At 35.8% G+C, this 21,337-nt stretch overlaps 1 protein-coding gene across 1 annotated transcript in view; it reads right to left on the reverse strand.

The window, feature by feature from the left end:
- HMCN1 (hemicentin 1) overlaps window positions 1-21,337 on the reverse strand; it is a 443,754-nt gene that overhangs the window by 240,500 nt on the left and 181,917 nt on the right. Inside the window, exons 10-11 of the mRNA XM_032137046.1 lie at window positions 20,196-20,317; window positions 14,156-14,431 (exon numbers count right to left, since the gene is read on the reverse strand). Coding sequence (XP_031992937.1) covers window positions 14,156-14,431; window positions 20,196-20,317 — 398 coding nt within the window. The remainder of the gene's footprint in view (window positions 1-14,155; window positions 14,432-20,195; window positions 20,318-21,337) is intronic.

Consider the following 21,337-nt stretch of genomic DNA (forward strand, 5'->3'; position numbering starts at 1 on the left):
TTGACATTGTTTTCAAATGCATTTTCATTTCTGATTAGGGAGGTAAGTCCAGCAAGTTCTGGTGCTAACTTTTCCACGTGAAACTAGCACAATGAAAAATACAAAAGCTCACTAAGAATGATTTACAATGGACAAATGTGCTTGTTCACATAACTTTTCTGTAATTTTCAACTAGTGTAAATGGCAATGAATACATTTAAACATTTTTAACTTTTCACATGCCTACTAAAGAGTTCCTCTTAAGTGGCCAGGGATTTCTTCCAAAGAGAAAAAAATGAAAACTAAAACCAATCAACCAAACAAGCCAAAACAAACAACAAAATATCAGTTGCCTTGGGAAGGAAGCAAGGGCCACTGAAATCCCAAATGAAATCAGATGCAACATTTCCAAATGATATCTCATCAATGGGAATACGAGAACCACCTCTTCAAAATGGTGGAGTTATTTCTGAGTGGCAATAATTCAAGTAAATTATTATCATGGTTTATCAATGTGGCAGTTGCAATAAGTTTCCTAAAACTTCTGCTCTTGTTATTTCTGCCTTTCTTCTTTCTCTAGAAGACTAGAGCTGTACAGTCCAATATGGTAGCCACATCTGTATCCACATAGGTTTACTTAAATTCAAATTTATAAATCAAATTCCAAATGAGTTCCTTGGGTGCGCTAGCCATATTTTAATTGTTCAATTGCGAAACATAGTTAGCAGCTGCCACATGAGCAGTACAGATGGAAAATACTTCCATCATTGCAGAAAGTCCTATTGGACAACCCTGAACTAGAAAGGTCTATTAAATCTCAGAGGGAAGATTGCTAATTGATTGCCTTACCAGTAGGTGGTGCATTGGCAACAAAACACCCAGGCAAAGAATTACACAAAATCTATCTAGACAGTTATATGCTGGATTTACCCGCCCCCACAACCCCTGCCAACAAAAAAGAATTCCACATTTCAAACACCATTATGGTTATAAAATTCAGTTAATAAGAGAAGAGCAACAGTTTCAGGGATATTAATGATAAATAAGGGCTAGATTAGATTTTAATGACAGACTCTTAATGGCAAATATGCATGAAGATTTCTTTTCTTAAGAATCTAGTTTCTGTTTCCCCAATATAGGTTGTAAGGATGTATATATACATGGCAAAGGTTTGCCTCCTTATTATCCATTTTCAATAACTCTTAGTACAAAATTATTTATGTCAACAATGTTTCCACTTAATACTATTTTTTCTTTCCTTAACAAAAAAGTCGTGAACTTAGCAGCTTCTTTAGGTAATTAGCCAAAACAGGTGAAGACAAAAAATATGGTTGACAGGAAGAATGAAATTTTAAGAGGTCTTGTTTTTTCTCACTTAGAAAACTTTCAGCTAAATGATGACAAGCACTGATTATCACATAGCCTTTTCTTTACTGCATCTGATTTATAACAATTTCCCCAAATCACAGAATTTTCGAATAAGACAGAAAGGCCAAAGTTTAGACTCGCCTTCCCATTTGGCTTAGAAAAGAGTGGCAAATCATAATTAGCACCATTACTTCCTGGCATATTAGAAGGAGACTCCTGACGTTTTACACATATGTACATGTGTCTCCTAATCTAGACTCAATAACAGCAACATGTTTTACCTATCAAAAGTTGGTTATAGTGCTCAAGAAAGGGATAATTTCACATAAATATGTAAAAGTCACAGAATCGAAATCATATGAAAGTGGATCTACACAGCACTTCTTGAAGGAAAGACTAAAAAATCTAGCCTTTAATGTATGTTGATAGATAAATTTATTTGCTACCTTAGTATCTATCAGGGAAGCAACCATACTGTAGCTGGAAGAACACTTGCCTTGGAAGTTCGGTCTGAGGTTCACAATTTCCCATCCTTCTGGCTGTCGTTCCCTAACTCCCACTCTTCTTCCTTCAACTTCATCATGGTCACCACTTTGAACTTCCTTTTTTATTCCAGTGTATCAGACCATGCTTTTAGCCTTTTCTTCCTTCTTCATCCAGCCTAAATCTCCCAGTGCGTAACTGCAATCACTATTTTTTCAAGTTACCTTGTCTTTTTGCTGAACCAATTCCACAAAACCACAAAACCAAATGATTCCTCCAATTCTGTGTCAAAAGACTACTGAAGACAAGAGCGAAAAGAAAATTACATCATCATGGGTTTGGATCTCACTATTCTGCTGGGTCCTCCACTCTTAGCAGGCCCACGTTTCTGTGTTCTCATTCTTTTGTTGCTTTGCACGTGTAGTTTTCTCCATCTGAACAGACTGTCCTGACTTCTTCCTAGCAAAGACTTCTACCTTTTACTCATATTCTAGTGGATACCTGAGGCAAAATCTCTTCTGCAAAGCCCTTCTCAATCTCAACTCATCACTCTGAGACAGAATTAAAAGCTCCGGTAGTACCCTAATATGGCTCTTATGACATCGTATTGTAAATATTTATTGGTGTTATTGCCTAATTTCCTTGATTACATTATGGGCTTTTTGAGGAGATGGATGTTGTTTTCTCCTCATTTATATCATCAGCAAGAAGCACAAAGCCTGACAATTTTTTTGTGAATAAATAAATGAATAAACAAATGAACAAACAAGACACCAGCTCTAACCTTTTCTAGCAAGGGTTTGTAATCAAGGTACTTCATGTATTTAAGTATTTGTTTTGTTATTATGGAAAAAAGATATTCCTACTACATAGTATGAATGAGGTAGTGCCTAGGGACATAGCATAAATAAAGATCTCATCTACCAGTTTTGCATTCTCATTAATGAAATGTTTTTGACATATCACACCTTTCTTCAGATGCAGTAAATAAATATTCCTCCTTTGTAATATTAGCTCTAATTCAATTTTTATTTATAATAGTCAAATATCATAGCCCCTTCATCATATATTAAAAATAGCAAGTTATTTATGTTGTTACATACAACAAGTATCTAATCTTTAGTAATATAATTTATTTCTTAGTTGGACAATTAATTTATAAAATAACAACACAAAAAATATTAAACAATGTTTAGGGGAAATTTGAACCAAAAATTTTTAGTACACATTAGGACATAAATAGCTTCCATACTTGCAAATGATCTTACACCTAAACACTCTGCTTCTCATTGTCTTCCCATAGACATGCACTGCATGCAATATTGGGTACTAAGTATTATGTTACACACTGAAGACACAAAACTGAATAAAATCTAGCTCTGACTTAATGGAGTATACTGTCTAGTCATCCTATATTTTCTCTGCGTGCTTGTTTGGGTAGCATATTTACAGCTCCCTCTCCTCCAGAACTCTCCTTAGCAGCTACTCTACCACAATTTAAGTCAAAGGATTCACCAAACTGTTGCCATATACCTGGTCCATTCTATAAAGCTCTAGAGAAAGGAGGAGTAAGAGTGGTAGGGAATTAAAATTGAGCTGTGATTACACACAATGCTGTCATTTCCATTTTCTTTACTCACAAGATAGGGACTTGCACCCACTTTGTACATTTTCTATTTTTCTTAAGTTTTACTTCAATATTTTTTGGGATACAAGTGGATCTCTGTTACATGGATGAATTATACAGTGGTAAATTCTGAGATTTTAGTGCACCCATCACCTGAGTGATTTTATCCCTAGCCTCTCTCCTACCCTCTCCCTTCTGAGTCTTCAAAGTCAATCTTATCCTTCTGTATGTCTTTGTGTACTCACAGCTTAGCTTGCACTTATAAGCGAGAACATAGGGTTTTTGGTAAGTACTCTCACTTATCTGTTAACAACCAAGAACCCTTCATTTCTTTTCTTTTTTTTTTTCCACTTTCCTTTATCTACCTGTTCTTTAGAGCTGTTAATAGCATATCTAGAAACTTCTGTATACAATGCAGAATAATGGAAATAACTAGCTCAGATAGGTACCCTGCCACCTGTTGGCTTTGTAACCTAGGAAAAGTCGCTAATCCTCAGAGATTCTATTTCCTTGGGGCAATAATGTGATCTTGTGATATAAAAAACATACATCTGGTCTTTGTCCTGGTTCCTTGCAGAGTTCCTAAAACCCTTGGAATCTCCTGAGTGATGAGTGTCTTTTTGTATGCTAATAAATGACTGGGGGATGGCGGGTTCTTAAATAACATTAGGATGGGTGCTGGTCACCAGAAAGACGAAGGGTTATAGGGTTGGAAATTTCATCCCCATCCCCTCACCTCTGAGTAGGATACTGAAGCTAGAGATTGAGTTAATAACCAAATGGCCAATGATTTAATCCTACCTACATAATGGAACTTCTATAAAAACACTAAACAATGGGCTTCAGAGAGCTTCTGGGCTGTTGAACACATTGAGGTGCTGGGAGGGTGTAATGGCTGAAGAGGGCATGAAAGTTCCATGCTGCCCACCTCCCGTATACTTTGTACAATGCACGACTTCCATTTGACTGTACCTGAGTCATATCTACAAGGAAGGAGAAAACTATTTTTTCCCTCTACTCTAATGCCACTCAACAGAATATTTCTGACACCAGATGTATGGGGGTATTTCCTTACACACCAAGCAATTCTACAGCAGACAACGGTTGTGTATCTTCTAATTTAATTCAGTTCTGACACTATCTACCTGGAGATAGCATCAGATCCCACAGGTTAAGGGCTCGGTCACACAAGGAGTGAAGTGCCTCCATTTCAGATACCAATCATAAGTCATAGTCTGTCACCTATACTTCTGACCAACCAGCTGTAAATCAAGAGTTCCCACAACCGCCTTGTCAGGTTCAATCAATTTGTAGAGTGGCTCTCGGAGCTCAGGGAAACACTTTACTTATGTGCCAGGAGAGTAGCACATCCCAACTCCATGGGGACAGAAGCTCCTGCCATCCAGATCCTTCCAAGACCCTGTCTTATGTATCTCTTCCTCTGGCTGCTTCTCTGTGTCCTTTATGATATCCTTATTAATAAACTGGTAAACATCCTATGTCAGAAATGTTGTATTGAGTGGTATGTGAGTAGAGCGAAAAACAGCTTTTTTCCCCCCTCTTGCAGTATCCTTTATTTAAAAAAAAAAAAAAAAGTAAATAAAATGCCTCGAGTTCTGTCAGCCATCCTAGCAAATTATTGAACCTGAATAAGTGGTTATGGGAACCCTCGATTTATACCTGCTTAATCAGAAGTATAGGAAGCCCAGGGCTTGTGATTGGCATTTAAAGTAGGTGCAGTTTTGTGGGATTAAGCCCTTAACCTGTGGGGTTTCATGCTAAATGAGTTGATTTCCGAATTGAATTAAATTGATGGACACCCAGTTGGGGCCTAGAGAGTTGGAGATTTGGTTGTTGGTGTGGAAAAAAAAAATGTACACATGTAGAAGCGCTGTAAATTGAAATTGACCATAGTAAATAACAGCCGTCTGTGAGGATTAGATGATGTAAAGTATGCTATGAACTCCCAAAATTTTAAAAAAGTTAGTTGGTAGCTTTCTTTAAATAATTCAGTGGGTTGATATGTTTGCTGATTGCTCATTTGACCTCTTTTCCCAGCAGTCAATGCATTGAGAAAGGAGTATCGTTTTCCCTGCTACTGCATTCTATCATTTAACCTCTCCAACACCTAGACATCTTTTCCACTAGCTCACTTAAAGCCATCAGACTTGGCTGAATACACATATTCACATGGTCTATTTTTGCTAAAAATTAAAATGTCCACAGTGTATCACTTCTTTATAACAATTTTCTTATATACTTGAATTACTTATTAAGTCATTCATATCCTTTTTTTCTTTTTTTGGTTTTTTTTTTGTTGTTTTGTTTTTTTGTTTTTTTGTTTTTTGTTTTTTTTTGAGATGGAGTCTCACTCTGTGGCCCAGGCTGGAGTGCAGTGGCACGATCTCGGCTCACTACAAGCTCCGCCTCCAGGGTTTAAGTGATTCTCCCACCTCATCCTCCTGAGTAGCTGGGATTATAGGCATGTGCCACCACGCCTGGCTAATTTTTGTACTTTTAGTAGAGATGGAGTTTCACCATGTTGTCAGACTGGTCTCGAACTCCTGACCTCAAGTGATCTGCCCGTCTTGCTTCCCAAAGTGCTGAGATTACAGGCATGAGCCACCGCACCAAGTCCTTTTTTGTCTTTTATAATCTAAATAAGTCTAATTCTTTAGTCTTTCCTTATAAGTTCTATTTAAAGACACTTTGATATTTCTCTTCTTTAAGTTTTAGAGAGATCATTCTTTTCACCTAAAATTAAAGTGCTCTAACATCTTTATAGTACATAGATTCCTTGGATGAAAGGCAAAAGTAACTGAAACATGATATTCATTCATACATTTTATCGCATGAAATTGGAATGTTTTATAACAGAAACTTGCCTCTAACCATGGAGAGAGTAGATTACATTTGGCAGAGAAATTAAGTGAATACCAAATTTTTCCTACAAGAAAATCTAATTTAGTTATCAATTGAAATTCTGCATTTATTCCTTTTCATAGACCTCATTTTGGTTCAGAAAGAATTTAAAGGACTTACTCTGTAACACAGTCCTACAAAATTCCAGATCCTTAAGCTTTCAAATACGAACGTTTGTACAGTCAGATGTTCTAACTTGACATTTTAAGTTTGACTGCTTTTTGACACTTTTTAATTTAGAAATAACTCCATGTGGTGGATGCTTGTTAAGTACCACATAGATTTTTAAAATGTGTAGAATAACTTCTGACATGTTATAGATATGAGATAAACTTCCCAACAAGTGGAATAGTTATAAGTAATCCATTCTGAAGACCAAGCGAGGTCATCTCAACACTAACGGTCTTAAAGCAAATTCCATGAACTTACCATTTTTAAATACATCTCATACTTTTTAAAAAGTATTCAGAGGGCCAGGTGCAGTGGCTCACACCTGTAATCTCAGCACTTTGGGAGGCCGAGGCAGGCAGATCATGAGGTCAGGAGTTCGAGATGAGCCTGGCCAGCATGGTGAAACCCTGTCTCTACTAAAAATACACACTTTGGGAGGCCAAGGCAGGCAGATCACCTGAGGTCGGGAGTTTGAGACTAGCCTGACCAACATGGAGAAACCCTGTCTCTACTAAAAATACAAAATTAGCTGGCATGGTGGCACATGCCTGTAATCCCAGCTACTGAGGAGGCTGAGGCAGGAGAATAGCTTGAACCTGGGAGGTAGAGGCTGGGGTGAGCCAAGATCGTGCCATTGCACTCCAGCCTGGGCAACAAGAGCAAGACTCCGTCTCCAAAAAAAAAAAAAAAAAAGTGTTCAGAGAAGAAAAATATGTAGCTTGATTAAAGAAGCTTCTAGATGACTAGCAACTGTAGGAAATAAATCACATTAGCCAGGCTTCTCAAAAGTAAACTTCTCTGTCAATAGAATTTTATTAAAGTTAAGTTCTGCCGCAATCATGATTTGGGAGTGTGCTATAATATTCTTTGAGGGCAAAGGCCAAGTTTGCACAAAGATGGAAGAAAACAGCCAAAGAGAAAGAAGGTCTATTTTTTTCTACATATGAAAACAGCAACTCAGAGAGACTAGCTCATTAGTAACCAGAATTAAAACATATCCTGCACAAGCAAGTTAAAATAGGTTCATCTCTAGAGGTGAAGCAGTTCATGAAGCAGTTCATAGATTGTTCTATCAGAGAAAAAAACTTAGCCATGACAGTTTTTTTTTTAATAAGTGAAAAGGAACATGACAAAGAAAATCAAAGTATTAATACATGAAAGCCGAAGTTAGTAAGAGATGTCACCACAGCATGCTGAGTATCATCTTATTTTATGTTTACATAAAGTGTTAGTTTCTCTTACTGTTAAAATAATATATTTAAATAAGCTTTAAGTCATTTTGAAAAGCAATAATTTTGTGGCATAAGCTGATACCATACCTCAGTTATTTGTACTAAAAAAGCCCTTTTACCACTCTACTGAAAAGAACTTATACCACTCAACATGCAGTGGTGAAACTGTTGTCATATCTCTATACCTAACAGAACTAGAGCTGCCTACAAATAAACCTTGGGAAGAATTATTTTCTCTAAAATAAACTTTTTAGAACTCAACTTTTTAATATTTAAGGGAATATATCACTAGATCCTTACTTTATAATATACTTCCATTTATATAAAGCAGATAGGAGATGTTTCTTCTTATAAGTTGACCTAAAATCTATTTTTATCTTAAGTGCTGTTGCTTTTCTTTTTGAGAGGCATTATTTGTTAATTTGTGTTCTTAGTTATTTCTTATTTTTAAACTGTCTTTTATTTTTTCAATTATTTTAAATACGAAAGTGATAAGGCACATTCTCAATATCTAGAAAACGAAGAGAAGAAATTACTCATACATAATTCAACCCTCTAATAAAATTAATGTGAGCATTTAAGAAAATTTAAATCCTATTTACACAAAGTTTAAAAATAATCCATTTAAGTAATTTTTCAAGTACAGTAAAGTATGAAATGATTTATGAAAAACGCAAATTAACTGCCTGAATTTGATCTTAAAAAAGAAAAACAAAAAAACTACAAGTCAAAATGCACTTATAGTTCTGCTGCCCCCAAACAATCATGTACACATTTTGTATAAATCAATCGAGTTATCTTTTTTCTCCTAGCATAGCAGTGTTGGCTTCCATTTGTTTGTTTGCATAGCTGGACTTCTGAGTGTTGTGGTAAACGCTGAAAGGGGATTCCTTTCCTGGGGAATTTCCTGTGTCTAATTATACCATTATCCTCGTGGTAAGGAATTCTCATAATGAAGTAAGCATATCAATTCATTCACATTCTCACATGCTCATCAGTGTGGTTGATTCAAACGGCCATAGTTTCTGAGGTTAGCTTTGCTTCCCAAAGCTTTTTTGATGAGTTGGTAATGAGCCTGATAATAGCCACTAAGGGAAGTTCACCAGTTCTTCATACCATGGCCTCTCCAATTTTGATTTTTTGTTTTTCCTTTTTAAGATCTACTTCAAGCAGTTAAGTTGCATTTTTAATAAATCATTTTAAGAAAGCTGTGTTTGGTATTTTTACTGAACCCTTGAATATTTGAGAATATCCTTTTGATGGCTTTTCATAGGAAAGACAACTTAACTAGATTAAATTCTTGGGTTCCTTTTTTTTTCAAAACTACTTGCATCTTTCTTATTATTGTGTCAGTTGGAATTCTCAGCCGCAAACAACAGAAACCAGGCTGGCTGGCTTAAGCAGAAAAGGAATTCATTGGGGAAATTTTTTTGAGGTACAGAATCAAAAGGAAACTGGATATCAGGTAGAAATGGTGTGGCTAGACCACTGAGAACACAGCCAACATCAGTCTGTTAAAGTGATGGTGAAGGGCCACTGGGGCATTTGCTTCTGCTGCTGGACTCTAAATTCCATGATGCTGCCAAAAATTGGAATTTTTTTAAGTGTTCGTGGTTTTGGCAAGAGTCAAAGTCCCACTGGGAGCATATGAGTGGCTGGCTGTGGGTCATGTGATCTAGGGAATAAGGAAAATGAATTATCTGACCTCACTTGTTTTCTGCTTCCCACCAAGATAATAAATAATTCCTCCACAAATTAGGAAAAGTATTCAGACCCTAAAAGCAAAACTAAGACAAATATCCACTGCAATTATCTTCTAGCTTTTAGCATAAGAATTAAGACACAAATCTGATTTTATCTTTCTGTTTACAATGGGTTTAGTCATATGCTTATGAGGAATGAGCAGATTCTTCCTAGCAGTAATATCAAATTCAGCCAGGATGTGTCTAGATGAAGTTCTCCCTTCATTTACCTTGGTTAATCTATTCACTCGAGACAACTTTTTGTCCCTAGAACAGTTTTCTTCAATTATATCTTAGACTATTTCTTTAGTTTCAATCATCTTTGTTTCCTAAACTCCTATAAATTTTAGATTAAACTTCTGTTTTTAATTTCCACTTAAAAAATCATATTATTCAACTGTTAGTTATTTTCAATATTCTGAAAGACTTCTCAAATTTATGCACCACATCCATGATTTTTTATATAGTATAAATTCTCCTCTTTAGTGCCTCTACTACATGTTTGCACTAAAATATTGCATTTTTAAAATCAAATCTTTTCTGACTTCTTCCATTCCACTTCTTCTTCTTATTATTATTATTATTGAGATGGAGTCTCGCTCTGTTGCCCAGGCTGGAGTGCAGAGGCGCGATCTCGACTCACAGCAACCTCCACCTCCCAAGTTCAAGCGATTCTCCTGCCTCAGCCTCCCAAGTAGCTAGGACTACAGATGTGTGCCACCAAGCCTGGCTAATTTTTGGTATTTTTAGTAGAGATAGGGTTTCACCATGTTAGCCAGGATGGTCTCAATCTCCTGACCTCATGATCTGCCCATCTCAGCCTCCCAAAGTGCTGGGATTACAGGCGTGAGCCACTGCGTCCAGCCTATTCCACTTATTAATGTCCTTTTGTCTTAGCCAGTTCTTGCCTTATGTTATGGTTTGAATGTGTCTCCCTGAATTTGTGTGCTGAAAACTTAATCTCCAATGCAACAGCATTGGGAGATGAGGCCTCCTGGGAGATGTTTAGGTCTCTGCCCACATGAAAACATAAATACCCTTATAAAAAAAGCTCACAGGAGTAGATTTGCTCTCTTGCTCTCTTTGTCTTTCTGCCTTCCACCATGCGATGATGCAGGAGGAAGGCCTTCACTAGATGCCCCAGTCTTGATCTTGGACTTCCCAGCCTTCAGCACTGTGAGCCAATAAATTTCTGTTCATTATAAATTACCCAGTCTCAGGTATTCTGTTATAGCAGCAAAAAACAGACTAAGATACCATATGAATATACACTGTCATCTAAAAGCATTGAAGTCTTTTTTTGAAAGACAACGGGCAGACCAAATATTTTTCCCCTAGTCTCTAGAATAAGCTGCTTTCAAAGTATCCATTTCTTCTAAGTATTCCCTGACCGCCTTGTTTTGTTCCTCAGTATTTCTACTTAAGTCCTATGCTTAATTTTCCCTCCACTGTTTCATTTATTTTGATAGTTTTCTGTTTATTCATCTTCAAATGAGGTGACACTCATCCAAAACTAGTGTCTTTTAATAAAGTGTTTGGATGGACTTGACTTCATTCTCACTCTGCTTCTGTTCTGGAGGAGCTGAACCCCCTTTTCAGCTCTGCAGCTGAGTGAGAGTCTGATGTACATGGCTCCTTGCCCAGTCCTCATCTATGGAGCTCTTTTGGCTGAGATGTGATGCTCCCCTTTGCTACCATCTGTTTCTAAAATTCCTGACACTCATATTGATGTTTCTCTTGCTTTCAAATATTTTCATTGGTGGGAAACACACCTCCCAGGTTACATATATCCAAGGTTACAATTTTCTATCTGGAACCAGGTTGCCTGTTCATTTTCTGTCCTGCTAGTTTCCTAATTTGGATAGTTAGAGCTATTAATGAGTATGAGAAAACAGCATTCTGGCTTCTTCAAAGAGTAACATTTTCTTTTTGGAGCAAACTACGAAACAGGGACAAAGATATTTCCTACTTTCATGTGAACAGAAAAAGGATGGAGCACTGTCAAGATTTTCATTCCAGTGATCTTAAAATATAGATAAATATTCTATATACATATTTACATAATAAAAAATATTTACATGTAATACATATAAAATTCCTGCTAGGATTTTTGCTGCTGTTAATTGCTGCTAGTTTTTAGTATTCTTTAGCTTTGTCTTTTTGAAGTCTTTATATATAATTTATTGTCAGGTAAAGAAGGGCTGCAATATTAGACATATACTATCTTAAAGAAGAAAATTCTTGCTAATTATATTATGTAAAATTACTACAAAAACTTGTAAAATCTAGATTTTTAACTCTTAAAAGTATTCCAGATAGAACTAGTTCCCAAACATACCAGTGGAAGCATAACAACATAAATGAGGCTGTGAATTAAGCTACTGATTCCCCTTTAAACAAGAAAACTATTCCTAAAGTATGTATTCAATCCAAGTGTTAGTTTGTCTTTTAAGTTTTCTAAAACTATTTGTTATTTCTGCTTTAAAAAAGATTTAAATGCATTAAAGTGAAATTAATTTGTAATGTAAGATTTAATGTCAATAGTTTATCAGCTCTCATATTATCATAAACTTTACCTCTAGGTATGGCAGTTTACTTCATCAAATACCCATAGCTTTTCAGTAGTACATTCAACCATAAAATAATACATTTAGATAGCTACAATGAGCAAAAGTCTCTTATTGTTATTAAGAAGTATTATCAATTCTAGAGTATACTTTTGTTAGATTTTTGAAATATCCTTTATCATCAAATTGGCCCCTCAAACTCAAGGCCAACTAGACAGGCCATAAAATAACACCTCTAGACAGATTTACACCACTAATACAGATTACCCAGTAATAATGTACTGTCACATGTTTTTTATATTTATGTTTTGTGTATTATATAACATCTTACCTCAGCACTTTTTAAAATTGTTGGATAATAATGGCTACCAGCAAGAAGAGAGTCAAGAGCTTCCCTTAAAGATACGCATTTCTAGATCATATGGTTCATTCTGTAGAATGGATGTATGTGCTGTTTTCAGAAAATGTCCATGGAACTACTTGAGAAGTCTGTTAAAATGCAGATTCCCAGGCCACACACTAGACCTATGGAAACAGAATCTCTTGATGTGGGGTTAGAAATCTGCATTTTTTTAAAAAGTCCTTGGGTAATTCTTTACTCATGGAAGTTTGAGAATCACTGCTCTAATGCACTAAGTAGAAAAATTATGGACTATAACGTTAACATGGAGAAACAAGGAAGGCTCTGCTTTTATTTTACAATCTCATTCTAAGGGACTTCAACTAAAGAACCAAGATCAAATTTCAGAAGTCCATTAGCACTTATTTTATCTGAAACAATCAGTTTGGTAAAATAGTTCCAGCGTTCTAGTAACCCAAGTTGCTAGAACTTGGATCGACTCATGTTATCTAGGCAGTTTCACGTGGAAATGTGGTGAATCATTTACAAAAGCAACATTTCCCTAGACGACTCCCCAGATCAACTAACAAAAGACACACATTCTGATTGCAGCATATATTTCAACTACCAAGGGGAAAACTATAATCAGATGTCAACCATTTTGTTAATTCTCATGGTAGTTTTGCTTTTCTGTCATTAATAACATTCTAAGATTTAGCCTTGAAACTGAATGGTCATTTTCTTAGGTAACCTTGCTAAAAAGTTACCTGAGAGTGTTACTTCAGGCATGTTATAAAGTTGTTTCTAATACCACGATCAAATAGCTAGACCCAATTCTGATGCAATCAGTCTCCCACATCAAGGAACTGAAATAAAATATTCTGCTGAGGCAGCAACTGAACCTTTCAGCTTAACAGAGAAAAACGGCCAACAGTAATTTGTTCATTACATTAAGACTCCCTGCTGGTCTATAGACATTTAGAAGCCAAATATGTTTCCACTGAAAGAGAAACTTTGGAGTGGTTTCTGATCGTCATTTCATGGTCCTGAATAATATATATTTAGTAGCCATTAATCACATCGCTCATAAACTTGTTTTCAACTATTGGAACGTATAGTTGTCAATGTATACATAATTCAAAATTGGCTCACAATTAGTTTATTTTCAATAGGCACTCGCGTGTGTACGTGTGTGTGTAAGACAAATAAGGTTAAAAACAACTGCTTATGTTTCAATAAAATTTCACCAAGATGAGAAGCATCTTAAACCTTTATTTTAAAGTATTAGTGAGAAATTACTAAACAATTGAACAATAAAAGGTAAATTAGTTATGTATGCAAAAATACAGTACTTAAATTGGGAAGAAATTGCTTTTTGACCAATTATTAATAAAATTAGTATTTTTTTTAAAAATCCACAAGATGGATTAAAGAATTTAAAACTATTAATTTATCCAGAGACAATTTTTATATTGTTTTAAAATAAATATCTTCAACTACTACGATTAGCTGTGATTGTATTAAAGTTACCTATTTGTTAGTGATATTTTAGTTTCCAGTTTTGTTGGCCGTAGACCACTGAGTATGTTAAGCATTCTATCACTCTAAACGGTAATTATTTGGGTAGATACTCTCACTCTCAGATAGCCAACTTGGGAGGACAAAAATTTTTAAAAAAGAGGACAGAAAGATGTCATAATTCGGAAGTTACCAAAGCACTGTACCTTGCACTTCGAGGAAAACTGAAGCGGCTGATGATCCACCTTCACTAGAAACCATACAATGATACTCTCCAGCATCGTTGAATTTCACACTCTTTAGCTCCAATGACAGATTAGCCAAGGTCCTAATTCTCGCTGGCTCTGCCAGTGTGACATCTCTGTCATTCCTCTGCCAGGTTAGATTGTAATCCACCACACTGATGATGAGACATGTTAAAACTGCTGTCTCTCCAGGAGTGACTGTAACATTGTTAGGCACTTGGATGACTGGAGGGGGCTCTGTGTGAAATCAAAAAATTCAAATCAAGAGACCTAAAAGCCATTTTGCTCACTTAAAGATGTGGTTTTAAAACTGAATAAGTAGGTACTGAACATCCAGTAGGAAAGATGCAGTGCAACAGAACTTACTCGATTAATGCATGTGTCTATGAGCCCCCTCAAAATTACCACTTAAAGGATGCTTTAGAAAGTAGTACACATTTATATACCAAAGGATACTCAAGCCAAATCTATAAATTATAAACATGAGAGTCAAAGAGGCATGGCAAAAGAGTATAACTTGACTAATTGAGGATTGTAAAATGAGGCAAAGTTTTTATTGATGAAAGTAGCATTTGTGAACTTTTAGATTTTAAAAATATGCATTTAGCATTGTAAAGAAAATAGCGCACAAAGGATAGTAGACATGAAAATGACAGTATCATCTTTAAGGGAGGTTACAGTCTCATTAACAAAACACAGGATGACAGAAGAGTAACATAAATGTTCAAGCAGAAATGGGGAACAGTTTGATTTATGAAGTTCAGGTGAACAGTAGGAACAGACCATTAATAAAATTGTACACATAGAGCCATATACACAAAAGGCATTGAGTGACACATGTGTTTCAGATATGGTCAAAGGCCAATTACTAATTAAATATTTAACCAACATTTCTGCAGAGAATCACATGTTTCTCTAGTTAGTTGGTTCTTTTTATTATTTCACTTTAAGTTCCGGGGTACCTCTGCAGAACGTGCAGGTTTGTCACATAGGTATACGTGTTCCATGGTGGTTTGCTGCACCTATTGACCTGTCCTCTAAGCTCCCTCTCCTCGCCCCCCACCCCCCAACAGGCCCTGGTGTGTGATGTTCCCCTCCCTGTGTCCATGTGTTCTCATCGTTCAACTCCCACTTATGAGAGAAAACATGCGGTGTTTGGTTTTCTGTTCCTGTGTTAGCTCTAGTTAGTTTTGAGAGTGAATCTAAATTCTCTCTCCAAAGCTCTCTCTGCTCAAATGCTTTAAAATGATCTCCTATAGCAATACATTATAAATAATGCAACAATAAAAACTGCAGTGATCTATGCTAGCTAGAAATTCATGTGTCTGTTTTAGTTTAATACGAAAGTGTGTCAAATATTCAAGATCAAACTTTATCCCTGTGCTATTTAAAACTATATATGAGCACAGATTAATATCATAAGCCTAGAATGAAGACTGGAAACAAATACACCAAAACCACAGCGGTTATCTCTGAGTGATATAATATGTGTGTTTTCCATATTTTGTTATATTTATCATTGTTTTCCAAACTATTTCTAAGTAGTATATGCTATTTTAAGTTATAAAAATAATGTTTAATTATTTTGTTATGTTTTTTTAAAATATCTTACGAAAATAGCTAGTGAATCCATTGGAAAGAATACAGGACAAGGGAAGCTTTGATTGCAGTCTGGCTAGGGTTCATAGGTAAAATGCAGGACACTTTGTTAAATCTGAAGTTAAAATACAAATACAATAATATTTTAGTACAAATATGCCTCGTGCAATATTAGAGTGACATATATGTGATACTGAAATTTAACTGGGCATCCCGTGTTTTTAATTTGCTAAATTTGGTAATAATAGGCCACCTAGTTCTACCCCTAATTAGTTGTGTGACTTTAGATAAGCCAATTTAGTGATATTAATAGTTCAGTTTTTCTATCTGAAAAATAAGATGATTACTTTATCATAAAGACTCCTTCTAGCTCTCAGATCCCTATGAAACGAACATGCTGAAGGTTAGACCCCCCTTTCCAGTGCTGCCCACATCCAATTACTTCTTAATGAAGGAAGAAAGACTCAGCTCTCCTGGCTCAATTCAGGGCCCTCCCAGCTCCAGAGCTGCCTGTAGTCCCTTGCTGCAACTGTAGCACAGTTCCTTTTCTTCCACTTCCTTCATCCCCTTACAGGTGCTTTTCCCTACAGAACTCTCCAAAAACCCTCTTGCATGAAAACTCCACCCCAGATTCTAGTTCCTCTTCAAATATAAATTCAAATAAGTACACGACAACTTTCTAATAACATACATGAGCGGATGAGATTTGAAATAATGGCATACGACACCACCACTGCATAAATACCTCAAGACAATAAATATTATACACACTGAAATATTTAGGCATACGTTAATAAATTTGGTAGGAACAGGGGAGTGATGAGGGAGAATTACAGCAGTTTGTGAAGGAGGCCAAGATTACAGATTATCAGAAATAACCTGTTCTAGGAGTACAAAGGGCAGCCATTCCTGAGTGAAAGCAGGCTAGGATTAGGGTAGCAGAAAGGAAACCTCAATAATGAGGGAGGAAAGGTGACAAGCATAGGCTTCGACATTAAGTAAAGACCATGAGACTGAGAATCGGGAGGCCAGGAATCTACATCTTACTACCTATCTACCCTTTTGATCATAAATGGGTCACTTGCTTTCTCTGGGTTCTGCTTCTTTAGCTATCAAATGATAAGGTGGTGTAAGATTATTTCCAAATCTTAGCGTTTCTAAAAGAATATTGTGTAATTATAATTTAAGGTTTACTGTCACTGACATGCCCTTGACAAGTTTTCTCTCTTCAGAATTTTACCTAAATTCAGAATTTTAGTACTCTGTGTGTGTGTGTGTGTGTGCGTGTGTGTGTGTGTGTGTGTGTGTATTGGGTGAAGGTCATTGTGTTAGTAAAACAATTCAGTACAGATAATTAATATAACTTAGTATCAAACTAAACTACCAAATGTAATGAAAAGAATAAGTTTTTCATGCTTCTGCAGTTTTATTCATTAGATTCTATGTGTTTATATTCAATAAAAGAGAAGAACAATGCTTTCTACACCTGTTGTGCATTTAAAACAATCAATAACCCAATAACCAATATTTCAATTGAACCAAAAGTCCTCACACATGTCAACTAGAAAAAAAGTGCTGGCAAAAATTGATGCAACATATTGGTAGAACTTGGGCTTTCCTTTAAACTGCTCTTGGGTGTTCCTTGACTTTATAAAATAATATCCATAATGGCATGAGAATATTAGTATTAAATAATGCTTTGTTTCCTAATACACCTTTAAAAATATAAGATCTAATTATCCTGTGAATTTGCACCTGATTCCAGTGTGCTGATAAGTAGCTATAGTGGGGTGGCTGAGCTGGGACCTCAGCCTAGCCTAAGGGAAATCCAGAAGTGGGTGGAGCTTAAAGGCTGGTGTAGGCAACAGCTAACCCAGAAAAAAAAGTCTATTCTTTCAAGTTCAAAGGGGCATTCACTTTTGACTTCTGCTGTTATAATCATTGCCCTTGCCATCACTGTTTCTGCCCTCTTCTTTTTAAATTGACTGAGTGGAAAACAATTCCCTGAAAATCAGCTCGGGCACAGTACAATTTCCTAGTTATTCCATTGCCCGGCTGGCACAGACCACAGATGGCTACTAGAAGGGCATGTGTAGAATACACATATGGAAGTTCCTGACACCGTCAAGCCCAATTCATGACAGTCAGTTCACAAGTTCTTCCTGGCACTTCCCAGTTATTTATGCAAGATGTCTGAATCGACTCACTCAAACCTCTTTCCCTGTTGTCCTTCTCCTAAAAAGCATTGCTGGGAAAAATACTCAAGTGTTTGAGTGTTTGTTTTCCCAGAAGCTGAGGAATGTTCACATGACTCCAATGCTTTTCATAATTACTGGATATGAAAAAATGAATAGTTTGTGATGTATGTCAACTTGCTAAATTGTTTCAGAAGACAAACTTTATTTTTCTAGCAGTAAGAGAATACAAATAGTTTAACTGCAAGAAGAATATGCTTGTCTGACTTGCATGCTTCTGCTTTAAGGTTCACCTTGAACTTACTGATAGCAAACAACAAATCCTAGACTTCTAAATATATGATATACCTATAATTATAAGCTTCCTTTGTCTTAAATTGTCTGAAGAAAATGCACACCAGTACTAAAAGCAAATATAGACATTGCAATAAATTCAACAGCAGCAATATATAGGTCAGAATAGGCTCCAGTTAAACACATAGCAACACTAGTCCACTAGGCAGGTGGAAAATCATTCACCCATGAACAGACACTTCTCAAAAGAAGACATTTATGCAGCCAAAAAACACATGAAAAAATGCTCATCATCACTGGCCATCAGAGAAATGCAAATCAAAACCACAATGAGATACCATCTCACACCAGTTAGAATGGCCATCATTAAAAAGTCAGGAAACAACAGGTGCTGGAGAGGATGTGGAGAAATAGGAACACTTTTACACTGTTGGTGGGACTGTAAACTAGTTCAACCATTGTGGAAGTCAGTGTGGCATTTCCTCAGGGATCTAGAACTAGAAATACCATTTGACCCAGCCATCCCATTACTGGGTATATACCCAAAGGACTATAAATCATGCTGCTATAAAGACACATGCACACGTATGTTTATTGCGGCACTATTCACAATAGCAAAGACTTGGAACCAACCCAAATGTCCAACAACAATAGACTGGATTATTAAGAAAATGTGGCACATATACACCATGGAATACTATGCAGCCATAAAAAATGATGAGTTCATGTCCTTTGTAGGGACATGGATGAAACCGGAAATCATCATTCTCAGTAAACTATCGCAAGGACAAAAAACCAAACACCGCATGTTCTCACTCATAGGTGCGAATTGAACAATGAGAACACATGGACACAGGAAGGGGAACATCACACTCTGGGGACAGTTGTGGGGTGGGGGGAGGAGGGAGGGACAGCATTAGGAGATATACCTAGTGCCAAATGACGAGTTAATGGGTGCAGCACACCAACATGGCACATGGATACATATGTAACAAACCTGCACATTCTGCACATGTACCCTAAAACTTAAAGTATAATAAAAAAAAGAAAAAGAAAAAAAGAAAATCATTCAGCCAAAACAAAGTTTCCAATTATAGATAAATGCAGTGTAAATGGCTTAATCCTGATCAATTGATTATAAATGGTAGTCTTTTTTCCCCTAAAAATTATGTGAGATGAGGCGAAAAATTATTTTTTTCACTTTGATGTATATAAAATAATATGAACTATATCTCCCATCTATTCATAGGAAACATACTATCTGAATGTAAAATAATTAGCTTTATTTCTGCTAATTCTTCTTAGTGCGAATATTGTAGCCACTGAGGTCCTGTGTTCTTAGAACGTAATCATTTTCATTATTATCTTCAATTTAAATGTCAGAATCTATTCATAAAAGTGCTCTGCTCATTATGAATATGGAAGAGGAGAACATTTAACCTTGTATTGATTAGAATAGATCCTTCACTTAAACTTTATTTTCTCACAGGAAAATGGTATATGATGATTTCAAAAACTATTCATTAATCCCTGACAATAATGATAATAATAATAATAATCATTAATGTCTATTAAGTGCTTCTATGTGGCACGCTCTCTTCTAAGTGCCTTGCATATATTACATATCATTTAATCCTCACAGTTTCCCCATGAAATAGAGACTGTTCTTGTTATTATGCTTTTTTTTATAGTTAGGGAAACCAAGGCATTGAGTTCTTAAACAATTAGCCCAAGGAGAGTCATGTATCTGATACATGGTGAAGCCAGGATTTGAGTTCTCAATTCAGTGGAGAGACAGACAGTAATAAAATAATCATAAAGACAATTGTATAAACACAAACTGGTTAACAAACATCCCATTTCCATAGCTGCATTAATACTTGGACAACTGCAAAGAAATTAGTGATAATTACCTGATACGTCAAAAAATGTCTGTGCCCGTCCAGTACCTGCACTGCTGACAGCGATGCATTCATAGAAACCTTCGTCAGACAAAGTGACCTTTTCAATATCTAAGTTCACACTGGCAGATTCTCTGGAGGTAAGAAAATGGAAAACTTTTAGTTACTATAAAATAAGACCAAGTTGAAAGCAATGATTCACTATTTCTTTTGAAGGTTCATTCGAAAGAACAATGTAAAGAAAATAAATTGATAAAACTGCAGAGTTCTTTTTAACTTAAAATGACACACCATTTATATTTCACTAGAAAATGAGGCTTTTCTACTCTGAGCAAAAGACACAACATAAACAATAATTATAGAGATTGAAAATTTAGGGAAATATTTTCTAGCTATGTCAAAATATTAGATAACAGAGCTGGCAAAGAAATACTCATTAATCCTCTCTGCTTTTATTTTTTCCAGTTTTTGGTCATGTCAGTAGGAATCTTAGACAAAGCAATTTAATTAGGCAATATATAAATGTGAAGGTAGGAAATCTACTTTTTGATCCTAAGAAGATAAATTCTCCTTAACTTTCTTTTAGATAAGCTCCACATGGGGTGATAGGCCATATATCGTTCAACCTACATTCACAATGAGAAATGAAAACAAATGATCAGTTTTATAGTTAAAGTTAAAAAAATCCCTCTACTATATTTATTATGTATTCACTCATTTAATAAATATTTATTCTTTGTTCTCTAACACTGTTTAAATTATTTCTCATTTTCTGGAAGTGTCTTAGTAATAGATATTTAATCTGTTTCAAAGAGCTCAATGACCTACAAAAATAGGCATTATTCTGTTTTAAAGTGTGGCTGAAATGTCAAAAATGTTTTCATAATTTTTCTCCTGTATCATCTATAGCTACTTATAACCTTTAAAAAAGTCAAGATATCGATAAGGTAAAAAGCCCACTGCAGTCAAGAGACTTATCACTGAATTCTGAAAGTGGTATAAAATATAATACCTTATGATGATATCTCCAGATCTCTCCCCATCCAAACACACCATATTTATCATCAAAAAACCAAGAAGAACTTACTGAGCTCTTAACTCATATTTGGTACAACTAGGGTTTGTAAGAAAAAGTTAAAACAGGTTTCTGTGCC

This window comes from Hylobates moloch, unplaced genomic scaffold (assembly GCF_009828535.3).
Source record: "Hylobates moloch isolate HMO894 unplaced genomic scaffold, HMol_V3 SCAFFOLD_18, whole genome shotgun sequence".
NCBI lineage: Eukaryota > Metazoa > Chordata > Mammalia > Primates > Hylobatidae > Hylobates > Hylobates moloch.